This window comes from Netta rufina (assembly GCF_964035555.1).
Source record: "Netta rufina genome assembly, chromosome: 9".
In the NCBI taxonomy this organism is placed as follows: domain Eukaryota; kingdom Metazoa; phylum Chordata; class Aves; order Anseriformes; family Anatidae; genus Netta; species Netta rufina.
Window position 1 is genome coordinate 25,608,185 of NC_140132.1, and position 12,013 is coordinate 25,620,197.

At 59.6% G+C, this 12,013-nt stretch overlaps 1 protein-coding gene across 4 annotated transcripts in view; it reads right to left on the bottom strand.

Annotated features, from left to right (window-relative positions):
- The window catches only part of KCNAB1 (potassium voltage-gated channel subfamily A regulatory beta subunit 1), a gene marked incomplete at both ends in the record, with an annotated part of 40,587 nt that overhangs the window by 25,058 nt on the left and 3,516 nt on the right, over nt 1-12,013 (bottom strand). For 2 of the 4 annotated variants that reach the window (XM_084291720.1, XM_084291719.1), the window contains one exon: nt 3,006-3,226. The exons of the other annotated variants lie outside the window; for them this stretch is intronic. In XM_084291720.1, the coding sequence (XP_084147846.1) occupies nt 3,006-3,226 (221 nt within the window). Of the gene's footprint in view, nt 1-3,005; nt 3,227-12,013 lie in introns of those variants that run through there. 4 annotated transcript variants of the gene reach the window in all.

A 12,013-nucleotide genomic window follows, 5' to 3' on the forward strand; every position in this document is an offset into this window, starting at 1 on the left:
TTCAAGACCGGCCCGTGACCCAGCAGGGAGCTGAGCACGCAGCGCATCTTCCAGCCCGGCACACGGGTGCTCTGCCCCTCCCCAGCCTGTGCCCGTGGCTCAGAGCCAGCCATGGGGAAAATGCACACGGTGAACTCCACCTGCCCGTGTTTGGAGTTAAAAAGTGTTTTGTTTCAGCCCCAACTCGAGTGCTGCCCTGCACAGGGCTGATGGCACCCTGCTGGACACGGCGTCTCTGCGGTGCTCGTGGTGTGTGCCGGGATCGGGGCCGGGGCACAGCCTCACGGACGGCTTGGCCTGGGCTGGGCGGTACAATTAGGAATTAAAAAAGAGGCAAACGAGGAGGGAGGAGAACCAGTGTGCCACCTCCAAAAGGGCTGAACCCCCAGCCTGCCCCCGCTTCTCCCGAGCCGAGCGCATCCGCGGGATGCGGTCTGCCCTTTGTTCGCAGGGACAATGCAGCAGGCTGCACCACCGCAGCCACACCGAGCTCCAGGCCAGGCTCCAGGCGATCCCCAGCGCCCTCCCCGAGCCCCCGGGCAGGATGCAGCCCCCGGGCACCTCCACAGCTCCGCAGGCAGGAGCGTGTCACCGGCGGTGACGCAGAGGTGGCAGCCGGGGAAGCCCGTTCTGAGCCATGGGCAGCACACGCAGCCCCGCAGCGCGGCCGCACGTGGGCTCCTTTGCACGTGGGCTCCTCCGCACGCAGGGGCTGGATTCCCGCAGCCACGCACCGCTTGCTTCCCACCGCCTCGATGCCCAGTTGATGCCACGATCTGCTCCGAAGGCAAGGAAAGGAGACGGAGCAAAGTAAACACAGAGGCCGGCTCGCCCTCGCGGGAGCACACCTGAATCCCAAATATTTGCAGATATTCCCGAAAGGACGCATTCAACCCAGCGAGCTTTGTGTTCTGCACGCCAATTTGCTCTCTCATCTGGAGCAAAGCCAGAAACGAGCCGCCTGACGAAAAGCCGGCTCTGCCACCCCCACCGCCCCGTCACTCACGCTGTCACCACCTCCCCGCACGTCCCCCCGGCAGGGCAGCACTGCTCTCCCCACCGCCCGCCGTCCCTGTCCCCGTCCCCGTCCCCATCCGGGCTGGCACCATGCCCCACGGCGATGCCCCGCGCCCCACTCGGCCGCAGCACCCCCATCTTCTGCGCAGGGTCTCACGGGGTGGGGGGGGGAAGGGGGCAGGTTTATCTATTTTTAGCACCGAGCGAGAGGCATTTTAACTAGCGTGTAATTTTAGGTGGCACACATTGTAAAGCTTGTCAGCGGTGACATAATGCAAGCAGAAAATGCGCTGGGAAAGACTTCAGCTTGACAAAAGGGAGCTGAGGACCTCGCAGCGTTGCTGTTGCAGCCACTGGGAAAAGCTCTTTGGCTTCTCCAGGCACCGAATTTCCCTCGGATTGAGGAACCGGAGAGGAACACAAAATATCAGCCCCGGCACTGTCGCAAGGCGCCTTCCCCAACCAAAGGTTATCTCGATCCAGCAGCACCACAGCTGAGCCGGGAGGTTTAGTCAGCTCTTTCTCCAATTTCCCCTGCCCTGCTTCTCTTGGGGGAGAAATCTTCTCTAGATACGGTGAGATTTAGGAGCAGAACCAGGGATTAGTCATAAAGATAAAACATCAGCCCCGTCACAAACGCGGTGCTATTCCTGATGCAATCCCCCAGGTCTCACGCAGCCGGAGCCGGGGGAGCTGTCAGAGCCATGCCGAATGCCAGCTGGAGAATTCAAGTCTCTGCGATTGAAATCTTATCTAGGAATAAGCCAGGGATGATTTACAGAGGCCCAACTTCGCGAGGCTGCAGGGCTGGGTGGCCGTGTCCTGCGGGCAGCAGGGAGCCGCAGCCACCCCGCGTGGCGGTAATTGGGGGAGCCCTGGGGACACGGGCAGAGAGAACTGCTGACAATTAGCACGCAGCGCCCGTAAGCCTAACGAGCAGGAGCTGTGGCTCGGTAACAGATCACAGCCCTGACTGTGCTCTGGGGTCCTAGACACGGCAGGTTTCGCTGCTGCTGTGGTGCAGGAGCAGGGGGAGCACGGTGCCCGTGGAAAGTTGCCGAAGGACGGCACCAGCGCTCCGGCATCCCCCCCGCTCCGTCTTCACCCACCCTGCCTGTGCCTCTCCCCCAGGGCTAATATGGCAATTTGTGTAACAGCCACGCTGCCTACACCGAGCCCCGTGCGAGCTGCACGTGCAGCCGGACTGCGTGCACCCGTGCTGGGAGCCAGCCCGGAGCAGTGCCCAGCACCACCCTGCCTGCCCAGCACGGCCACCGCAGCACCGGCCGCAGCCCCACAGCCCCTGCGTGTGGGGGGGTCCTGGGGCAGCTGGGCACTGCCTCGGCCCCACTGCCAGCCCCTGCTGACCAAAGGGACGTCCAGAACAGGAGCAAGCCACCGGCAGAGGCAGCGTGAGCCTCCCAGTTCGAGCTGAAGGTGTGGCAGCGCCCCTCAGCTCCCCGCACGGAGCGCTTCGGAGAGAAGCAGCAGCCCTTTGTTGTCTGTCCTTCCCGGGCTGGGAGCCACAGAAACGCGCGATGCACGAGGTGTTCTAGGGGAAGGCTGCCGGTTTTCTCCTGCATTTCACTTAATCTGGCTCTCGCCCCCTCCCTGCTCTGCGCACCGGCCGGGGAAGTCTGCGTGATGCTCAGGACGGAGCGGCACCGGGGGCAGGCGCTTCCCCCGCCCCATGCCTGCTGCAGCGGAGAACTTTTCCCGGCCAGCCTCAAACCCCGCTCCGCTAATTGATCTTCCTGCTCATTAAGCGGAGTGCTCTGCGGAAACCATCTTAACGCCAGCCCTGCGAATTGACGGGGATCGCTCGCACCCGGCACGGGCTGGGGGCTTCGCAGCACGCCACGGGGACGCGCCCCCGCCCCAAAACGCATCCTGCGGGGTCCCGCCGAGGGGCCCGGCTCCATCGCTGGCCGCTGGGGACCCGGGGGGGGGTGGGGGGGGCACCCGGAGGGGGAGCGGCGGCCCCTTACCTGTATTTCATGCCAGTCTGCTTGGCGGTGGACTCCTTGAGCGAGATGTGGTGCTGGGGGGTGAAGGTGCCCAGGCTGCGGGCGATGATCGCCACCGTCCGAAATTTGGCCCGGGCCGCGCTCACCACGTTGGGGGCGGCGGCGCTCTGCTTGCCGCTGAGCCTCTCCTCCCCATTGCGGCTCTTCAGGCTGTGCTCCGTGCAGGCGATGGACACTTGCATCGCGCCCCGACGGAGCTGCCCCCCGGGACCCCCTCCCCGGTTCCCCCGGGGCCGAGCCGGGCCGAGGCGAGCGGGGCGCGCCGGGGGCTCGGGGCCGCTCCTCGGGCACCGCCGCCTCCTAGTCCGGGGCTCGGGGCGACATCGGGGCGAGACCCCGCGGCCGGCCGCCGCCTCCCCCTGCCCCTGCCCCTGTCCCTGCCCCTGCCCCTGCGCTGCCCGGCTCGGCTCTGCCCTGCTCGGCTCTGCCCGGCCCGGCTCTGCCGCAGGCTCCGCAGCGCTGCTGGGCTCCCCCCCGGTTCTCCCCCGGTGCCCCCCGGCCGGGCTGGGCCCCTCGGTTGCCCCCGCCGGGCGCTGCTCCCGGCTGCAGGCGGCTCCCGGCAGCAGCGAGGGGCGGTGTGACGCGGCGGGAGGGGAGGGGAAGGCGAAGAACGAGGGGGAGGGCGGCAGGAGGCGTGCCGAGCCGGGCAGAGCCGGGCAGAGCCGTGCCGAGCCCCCCAGCACCGCGTTGTTCCCCCTGCAAACCCTTTAGGGGCGGTCCCGGGGGTCCCCGTCTCGGCCCGGGGCCGGGACCCCCCCCGCACCGCGCGTCCCGGGGCAGGGGGTGTCGGGGCGCTGTGGCAGGGCGGAGGAATCGCTTCCCGGTGATTTCCAATAGGTGATCGATAGCGGATCGTACGGCACAGCCACAGCCCCCCCGCCGTGAGCAGAGCCCCCCTGCCTGCCGTCGGGTGCGCGGCTGGGGGGTGGACCCCTCCCCGCGAGGCCTGAATTTGGGGGTGAACTCCTCAACGATAACGCACGGGACTGACCTGCCAGACCTCTGCGAGTCTCCATCTCGCACACAAGACCCAGCTTCAGACCAGTTCCTACACACATCATCAATAGCTTAGTGCCACAGACCACAAATAAACGCCCTAAAATACCCCAAAGTGTGACACCGGGAGCCACAAGCCCCGGGGCCATCGCCACCTCTCCCCGCGCCCCATCGCACCGAGGGGCTCCGAGGAGAGAAGGGACTGCTCCCGATGAGACTGCTCCCGGACCAAAGGGCGTTCAGCTTGGAAGTGCCTCGCTCAGCACAAGGTCATCAGCCCCCGTTTAGAAAAACCCTAAAGCTAATGCCCTCCCTTCCCCCTGGCAGCCCCACGCACCGGCCCCCAGCAACGCCAGCTCCACGCGGCTGCCCCCAGCCACGGCCCCCCGGGTTTTAGAGGCTAAATCCTTATGCAGACATGCCAAAAATCTGCAGCCAAGGGTTGCCTAAAGCCACATCTCTGCGTGCTGAAGCGATCCGGGTCACAAATAACGATGCCATCTCCGCCGTTTTAAGCTCTTTAACCGAAATCCTTCACTGTCAAGAGAAGGCAGCGACTTAGCAGAGCAGTGAGCGCAGCCCCGGCCAGCACCAATGTCACACAAGCCCCTCGGCAAAGTTTCCTCGCTTGTAGTCTTCCTCTTCAGCAATACATGGAGTTACTTTCAGCTTCACTGTATTTTATTTAAATTGTGACTGTATAGATACAGATATCGTACACTGGGGGGAGGAGCAACTCCTTACTCGCATGATTACTCCGTGCTGCAGGAATTGAATTTATATTTCAAAATACCCCCCAAAATAATTATATAAGCTTAACAACACAGCAGCAAGAGGACTATGGCCATAACGCCACCCCCAAGTGTCCTAGGCCACTGCTGCTGGGGGCAGCTCCAGTTCTGCCTGGCACCTCTCTGCACTGCGCCGTGGGACATGGGCTGGGCGGCTGCAGGGGAGCCGTGGGGAATCGCTCAGCAAAAAGAGAGGGTTTGCTGCATGAGAACAAAACCTGCACGCAGCCTGGCTGCTAGAATCGAGTGCACCGCAGCCCTCAGGTCCCAGGCACTGCACCGCACTGTGGCCATCGCTGCTGTGTCTGCAGCTTTTGTCTGCTCTGCACGGGGAAAAGGGAGCTGGAGAGCGCGGCTGCCCCGCTGCACCTCTCACCGCCTATAACTGGATGCTGGTTACAGGACCTGGGGAGAAGAAAGCAGAAAGCAGCAGAAAAGAGAGGAGAATGGTGGAGAATGAAGCCCTGAACACATCGCAGGCAGCACCGTGCCTGCCCCTGTGCCCAGGGCAGGGTCACGGCTGGCAAAACGCAGCCAGACAGGGAAAGCAGCCGGCGGCAGGCACGCTACTGATATGGTTTTGGCGCTCATAATACAGCTTTAACCATGTTGGACAGTTTGACAGGTGCTCGGCGGGACTTTGCGTGCCATACAGTTGGATCGCATTAACCTCAGGAAGCTTCACGGAAGGTCAAAAAACTCCCCCAGCACCACGGTCGTGGCATGATCCTGCCACAGAGTGCAGCCCTGGGACTCGCAGAGCTCTGCCCACCCAGCTCCCAGCCTTCGTGGCTTTGTGCATCACCCCAAATCCTCCACCGCCAGGTTTCTGCAGGGCAATGTGTGCCTCAGCACAGCAGGACACGCTCAGTGAAGTTTTGTGTTATCTCCCAGCACAAGTTTCACCAGGCCGTGGGGAGCTCTGGCTACAAACAGCCCGTGCTCATCTCTCAGCCATTCCTCTCCATCTCAGAGCTGCTTGAGACCAGGTTTCCCGCTGGGCTAATTACTTCTGATGGCAGCAGTTCCGTTACATCTCCCTAAATTGGCCTGATACGTACATGGGAGAGATAACAAGCATCCATGGTGAGCGGAGCCACCCAGGAAAGCAGGGGAAAGCCCCGGAGCTGGAGCTGGGGGCTCGATAAGGAAATGAGCTGCAGGACAAAAGCACGGGGCTGATCTCAGTTTCCCATGGAAAACTTAAATTTGCATTCACAATTGCACTTGAGGAAGATTCATCCAAATTCCCATGAAATATTTTCAGTTAAAAACCATCTTTGCAGCAGATTTTCAGCACTCAGCCCTGGCAGCATGGCAGTGCGGGCGCCCCGTGCTCCACCGGTACCACGGGCAGCAGGAGGGGACGGCACCGGGTGTTTCTGCCGGCCTCTGTGAGCTGTGTTACAGGTTCTTCAGGGAGGGAAGAAAAGATAAACAAATCAAAACCGGCATGAAAATACCATAGTTTGGGTTAATTCTAATCAGAGCTGAGCAGGAGGCCAGCAGGATGCCACGGCTGCACGCGGCTGTCCTGCAGAAACAGGCTTTTAAAAATAAGCAGCACTGAAGGGGAAAATGTGCCCAATTCCCTACAATTTCCCAAAGCTGGGGAAGGCAGCAGCAGGCTGCTGAGGGATGCCGACAGCTCGGCCTCTGCTCCCGTGGCCGCAGCAATTCCCCGAGCTGAGCCCCGCTGTTGGGAAGCCCGGTGGGGTGGTCGCTGGCACGAGAGCCCAGCGGCACTCCGAACCCACTGCTGAATGAAGTCCTTGGCAAAAGAAACATGAAAAAGAACAAAAATGCAATTCCTGCGTTTTCTCCTTGCACAATGGAATTTGTTTTAAAGGCGTCTGGTTCAAAACTACAGCTGGGAAAGGCACCCATAGAACACAATTATTTACAGAATTCCTTTATTAGTGTTTTGTAGGGTTTGGGGTCTGTTTGGGGTTCCATTGGCAATTCATACATCCTACAGGGACCCGCTCAAGAGCAAATTTTGGGCAGGCAGCTGGCAGCGTTCACACAGGACATGCTGGGCCAAGGGCCACCCCTGTGCCTCCAGCCGTGCGCTGCAGCCCCGGCACAGAAGGGCTCTGCAAGGATCCTCCAGCTCCATGGGGTGCCCAGGTCAAATACCCAGACACTTTCCCGCAGATGGCAAACACCCCCAGCCATGTCCACGGCCCTAGGCACTGCGCTGCTCCCCTTTTCAATACAGGAAAGTCAATTTTCCCATTTTACCTGCTCGATTCTTCAGGTGACCGAAAGCCATTGCCCTCCAAGACGGGCTCTGGCAGCGAGCGTCATTTTAATGCACCCGATTAAAGCACTCAGAGCTGTACGGAGCAGCTCTGCCTCATTCAGATGCTGAGACATGCCAGAACGCTTTTGCTGTCTGATTATCTGAAATGTTGGACGGACTTCAGGCCGTATTTCAAGCCCGATCTGGCTCTCCTGGAGCACACCAGTAAAAAGTGCTGACTCCAGCCTCTGCTGCACACAAAAGGGATTTTTTGCTTTTGTCCCTGGGCTGTGCAGCCCTGGTACCTGGTTCTTGAGCAGAGCTGGTGGTCGGGGCAGGGCAGTCGGTGTGCTGCTGGCAGTAAAACAGCCCCGGAGGAGGCAGCGAGGCGCACGGGGCTGGCAGCGTGTGGCCAACCCTTTGCCGTGCACTAGACCACGCACACAGAAAAGGCAGCTTTTTCCCCAGGATCCTGGCACCGCGTGATTAATCGATGTATTCCAAATAAAGCTCAGCCCAGTGTGTTGTTCAACTTGTCTCTGCTTATTGAATAGTAAATTCCAGGCAATTACGTACATTATTCTGCCATCCATATGCGTCAAATACCACCCCGGCATAATTCGTAACAGCTTTAAAACTCCAAATTAACTTATATAAAGAAATATGTTGCTAAGGTCTGAGTCTCCGGAGCTGAATAATAAACAGCTCCGCTCCGTCCTTCCCGGGACGCACTACAGCAGATGGATGACTAATTATTGCCAATAACTTCTGATCTGAGATGCGCTGGCAGGGGCTCAGAGCAGGGGCGAGCCGAGTGAGATGCTGCAGCTCCCAGAACTTTGTTCCGACCATGAGCCCCATGGAAAACATCCTGTCTGACACGGGAAATGCCACAGAGACCTTGCCTTTCACTCCGGCTGCCCAAGCCACGCCAGGGCTCATGCTCTGCCTTTTCCCTGCTGCAATCCACCCTGCTCCACCATTTCTCTCTTTTGTCCCTTTCCTTTTCTATTTATTTTTTTTTCCCCTCTCAGCAGTTATCACCTCGACTGCAGCTACCCTGAGATTTATTCAGGTCCCTTTTCCCAGCGTGCCTGGACAGCTGCTGGTTTCAGAGCTGTCTCCGGAGCATTTGGACACGCTCCCCGAGGACTTCACAGCCTCCCCGCGCCAGGCAGCGTCTGCGCTGCTGGAGTGACACAGATGCCGCAGCGTCGCCTTCTCAAGTCTTTCTGGAGCGGGGATGAAGCCAAGCTGTGATGAAACCGAGCACTGAAAATTAAAAAAAAAAAAAGCTTATCAGCCGGCAGCAGGCCTGCAGCAGGCACTGGAGCTGCAGGGAGAGAACAAAGTTGCCTTTCAAGTCGGCCTCCCCCAGCTCCTGCCGGCGGACGCAGCGCACAGCCCGCTGCCCGCGGTGCCACCCGCACGGCCGCACCTCCCCATGGGTGAGAAACATGGGGCATACTGGTGCATTTCGGTCAGTTGTTCTTCAAATTGTAAAATAAAAACAACTTCTGACCCAAGGACCGGTGCAAAGCATCCCCTGTTCGGCTCCCGTTCAGTGCTGGGTGAAGAAGAACCCACCGGAGGGGAGAGGGGCTTTGAAGGAGCAGCTGCCGCTGCGCTGGGCTATTTCCTTAAATGAAGCCAAGCAGAACGGCTGCCATTGCATCAGCCCTGGATTTGCACGAGGACCGGAATCAATTTTTATTCCTTCTGAACCGCAGCCATCTGGGAGGACAAACCGGGAGCCCGCGTGACGGGGCGCGCTCCACGGCTGGCGGCGCAGAGCCCCGCTCCCAGCCTGCTGGCGACCGCTGCGCAGGGGCACTCGTCCAAGCCTTGGCACAGCCCCGGGGACCATCGTTTCCCACAGGATAACGCCTTGAGCACAGCAGCGATGCCGACAGCTGGCAGAGGAGGGGCGGCTGCACAGCACCCGGAGCTGCGCGGGCATGGATGGGTGCACCAGGACACGGAGGTGCACAGGGCACGGCAGCAAGGGCACAGACTGCCAGCGGGAGCAGGGGCTCTGCAGGCAGGGGAAGGCTGGCAGCGATTTCCTGTTACAGCTACAGACAGGGAAGACAAAATTTGCATCGTTGTCCACGCCAGCCGAGCAGCTGTGGCACCGGGAGCCTTCCCCAGAGGCGTGGGTGGCCGTGGCAGGAGGGCAGGGCGGCGCTGAGCTTCCTCGCAGCCTTGTTACGGCTGTGGGAACAGATGCGCTGAGCTCAGAGGGCTTTGGAGCAGAGCACTGCTGGGGGAAACGTGTGTGCAGATGTGGGTGTGCGTGCACGTGGGCATGTGCACGTGCACACACGTCGCTGCTGGCACCGACGCGCTCCGGCAGCCGGCACCGTGTGCGGCTGGAGGGCTCCTCCTGCTGCAAAGCCCCCCTCAGCCCCCTCTGTGCCGGGGTGAGCCCCCGTTTCTTGCTTTACGGGGGAAGGATGCAGCTGCTGAACGCACCCGTGGGTGCCCTGCCCGCGGCCTCACCCACACGCAGCTGCTGCTTTCAGCACCGCCTCCCCCGTTAGTTCACGGGCAGGAGCTGCGTGAAGGTAACGGGAGCAGCAAGGGGAAGCTAATCGTTGGGAAAAAGGCTCGGCACGGGAGTATCTGCAACCACCGATGGATAGGGAGCAGGCAGGGAAGTTTGAACGGATTTTAAAAGAAAAAAACACTCCTGAAATATTACAGCTGGTGAACAAAGGGCCCAGCTGGGTGCGGCTCTCGCGGTCAGGCGGCACAGGAATTGGGGAGCTCTGAACGGGGTAAGCCAGATCCCCAGAGATGTGATGCAGCTGTGCTGGGAATGAGCAGATCAGGTGCGGATTACAGCGCAGGATTACGGGACCACGCTGAGTGCTCTCGTGCATTTTGCCATCTAGTGATTAAACGTTTTAAAGACCGTTGCCTGAAACGAGCCTGCCCAGTGCAGCCCGGGTGCGCGGCTAATGAAAATTGCTCGCTCCCAAATCCCCCTCCTCCACAGCGGCTCCACGGGGGCAGGAACACAAACCCAGGAGGACAAACAGGGACTGGTGAGCGTGCTTCGAGCCGCCTCCTCTTGCACGAGCATCTGCCAGCCCGGGCAAGGCGTCACACGAAGCAGCAGTGCGGCCGGGCAGTGCCGGGGCAGGCGCTGGGAATGGGCTGTGAGGAGCTGGAGGAAGGCTCAGCGACGCCTCTCCCTGTGCATCCCCTCTGCTTTCTGCCACCGGCGACTCAAAAATTTGCTGTGCTAGAGGATAAATCCAGCCCTTTGTGCTCGGCAGCCCTCGGTGGCCTAGACTCACATCTAATAACGCTCTGAGCACGTTCGTGCTTTTGGCACCCAGAACACGACAACGAGGTCCCCAGTTTAATTACAAGATGCGAGGAAAAGCTCTCCCCGTGCTTTACGCCTGCTGTCCAGGAATTTCATTTGCATCCCCCTGGATCCCACGTTACGGCAGACAGCACGTTGCTTACTGCAGCCTGCTTTGAAGCACATCTGCTCTAATCCCTGCCTGTCATCCTTTCCCTGACTGAGAGGCTGTCTGATCACCCCGCGGGATGGCTCCTCCGCGCAGAGCCCTCTGCTCTCCGCTTACCGGCTCCCGTGGAAATGGGGAGGCAGGACACGAAATGCCAGCTCCCATCAAATCATTAGCACCAGCGCTGCTGTTACGCACGTCACGTATTTAAAACGGTGTTTGCCTTTGTGTCTGCCGCTGGGCTGACATTTCCACAGACCTTTCATCAATAAACCCACGCTCTCCTTCCCGAGGAGCCGGAGCGGTTCGGCGGCGCTGTAGGTGAGCACAGCCCTTGTGATTTTTTCCCCATTAAACGTTCCCAGCTGCGGGCTCACAGCTGAGCTGTGGCCACGTCCTCCCACCGCTCAGCACCCGCTCAGTCTCAATTTCCCGATCCCTTTCACCGGGGGCTGCAGACACCCCCACAGCCACGGCAACTCTCCCGCAGTCCTGCTTCCACCACAAAAACTGACTTGTTATTCCCACTTTTGATTTCTTCTCTCAAACAGATCAAAACCATCCTTCAGGCTGCTCAGCGAAGCAAAACGCTGCCCTGCCTTTCCCGGGGGAGCTCCGCTGGAAGGGGCTGTCACAGACCATCGTGCCCACCTGCCGGACCTCCTCAGGGCTAACCAAAATTAAAGCACGTTATTGAGGGCATGATCCAAACACCTCCCAAACGCTGACAGGCCTGGGGCACCGACAGCCTCCCTAGGAGACCTGCTCCAGTGTCTGAGCATCCTTACAATAGATAATTTTTTCCTGATGCCCAGCCTCAATGCACAGGACGCCTGCAGGCTCCCAGTGCAGGATGCGGGGTGTGCTGGGACCTGGGGGTCTGGAGGATCCCACAGAGCAGCTGCCCAGGTGCTGCTTTCTTCCCCACATCACCGCAGGAGGTTCAGGGGTTGTGCAGCCACAGATCACCAGCCGGGGGGACAGACCCAGCCCACGCGGCTCAGCCTTTACAGGCTCACAGCCCAGCACAGCGTGTGCGAAGGAAAGCAGCGCTGCGAGCACCCCGATGGATAATAAAGCACCAAATTGGCTTTGCAAATTGTGTTTCATCTGAGAGAAATACCATTATCATCAGAAACAACATAAGCCAACGCACTGCTGCACTTTCAGTTATTCAATAACAGGCTGAACTAAGCTGTGTTTGCTAAAGCAAGGAAAGAGAAAGGAAATAATCACCCTATAAATAAACCAGCTTATGAGTATTTAGTGCTTCTTGTTAACACTTCCTTACTTTTCACACATAATTAAATAGCTCTTCATAAATATATATATATATATAATTATTTTGTGTTGTGCTGTCTTTAGACTAGACCTGTGGATATTGGAAGAAAGGTCTGGGGGCGAACCAAGCCGCACTGGGGAAGGAAAGCACTCACGCTCACAGTAAGCCTG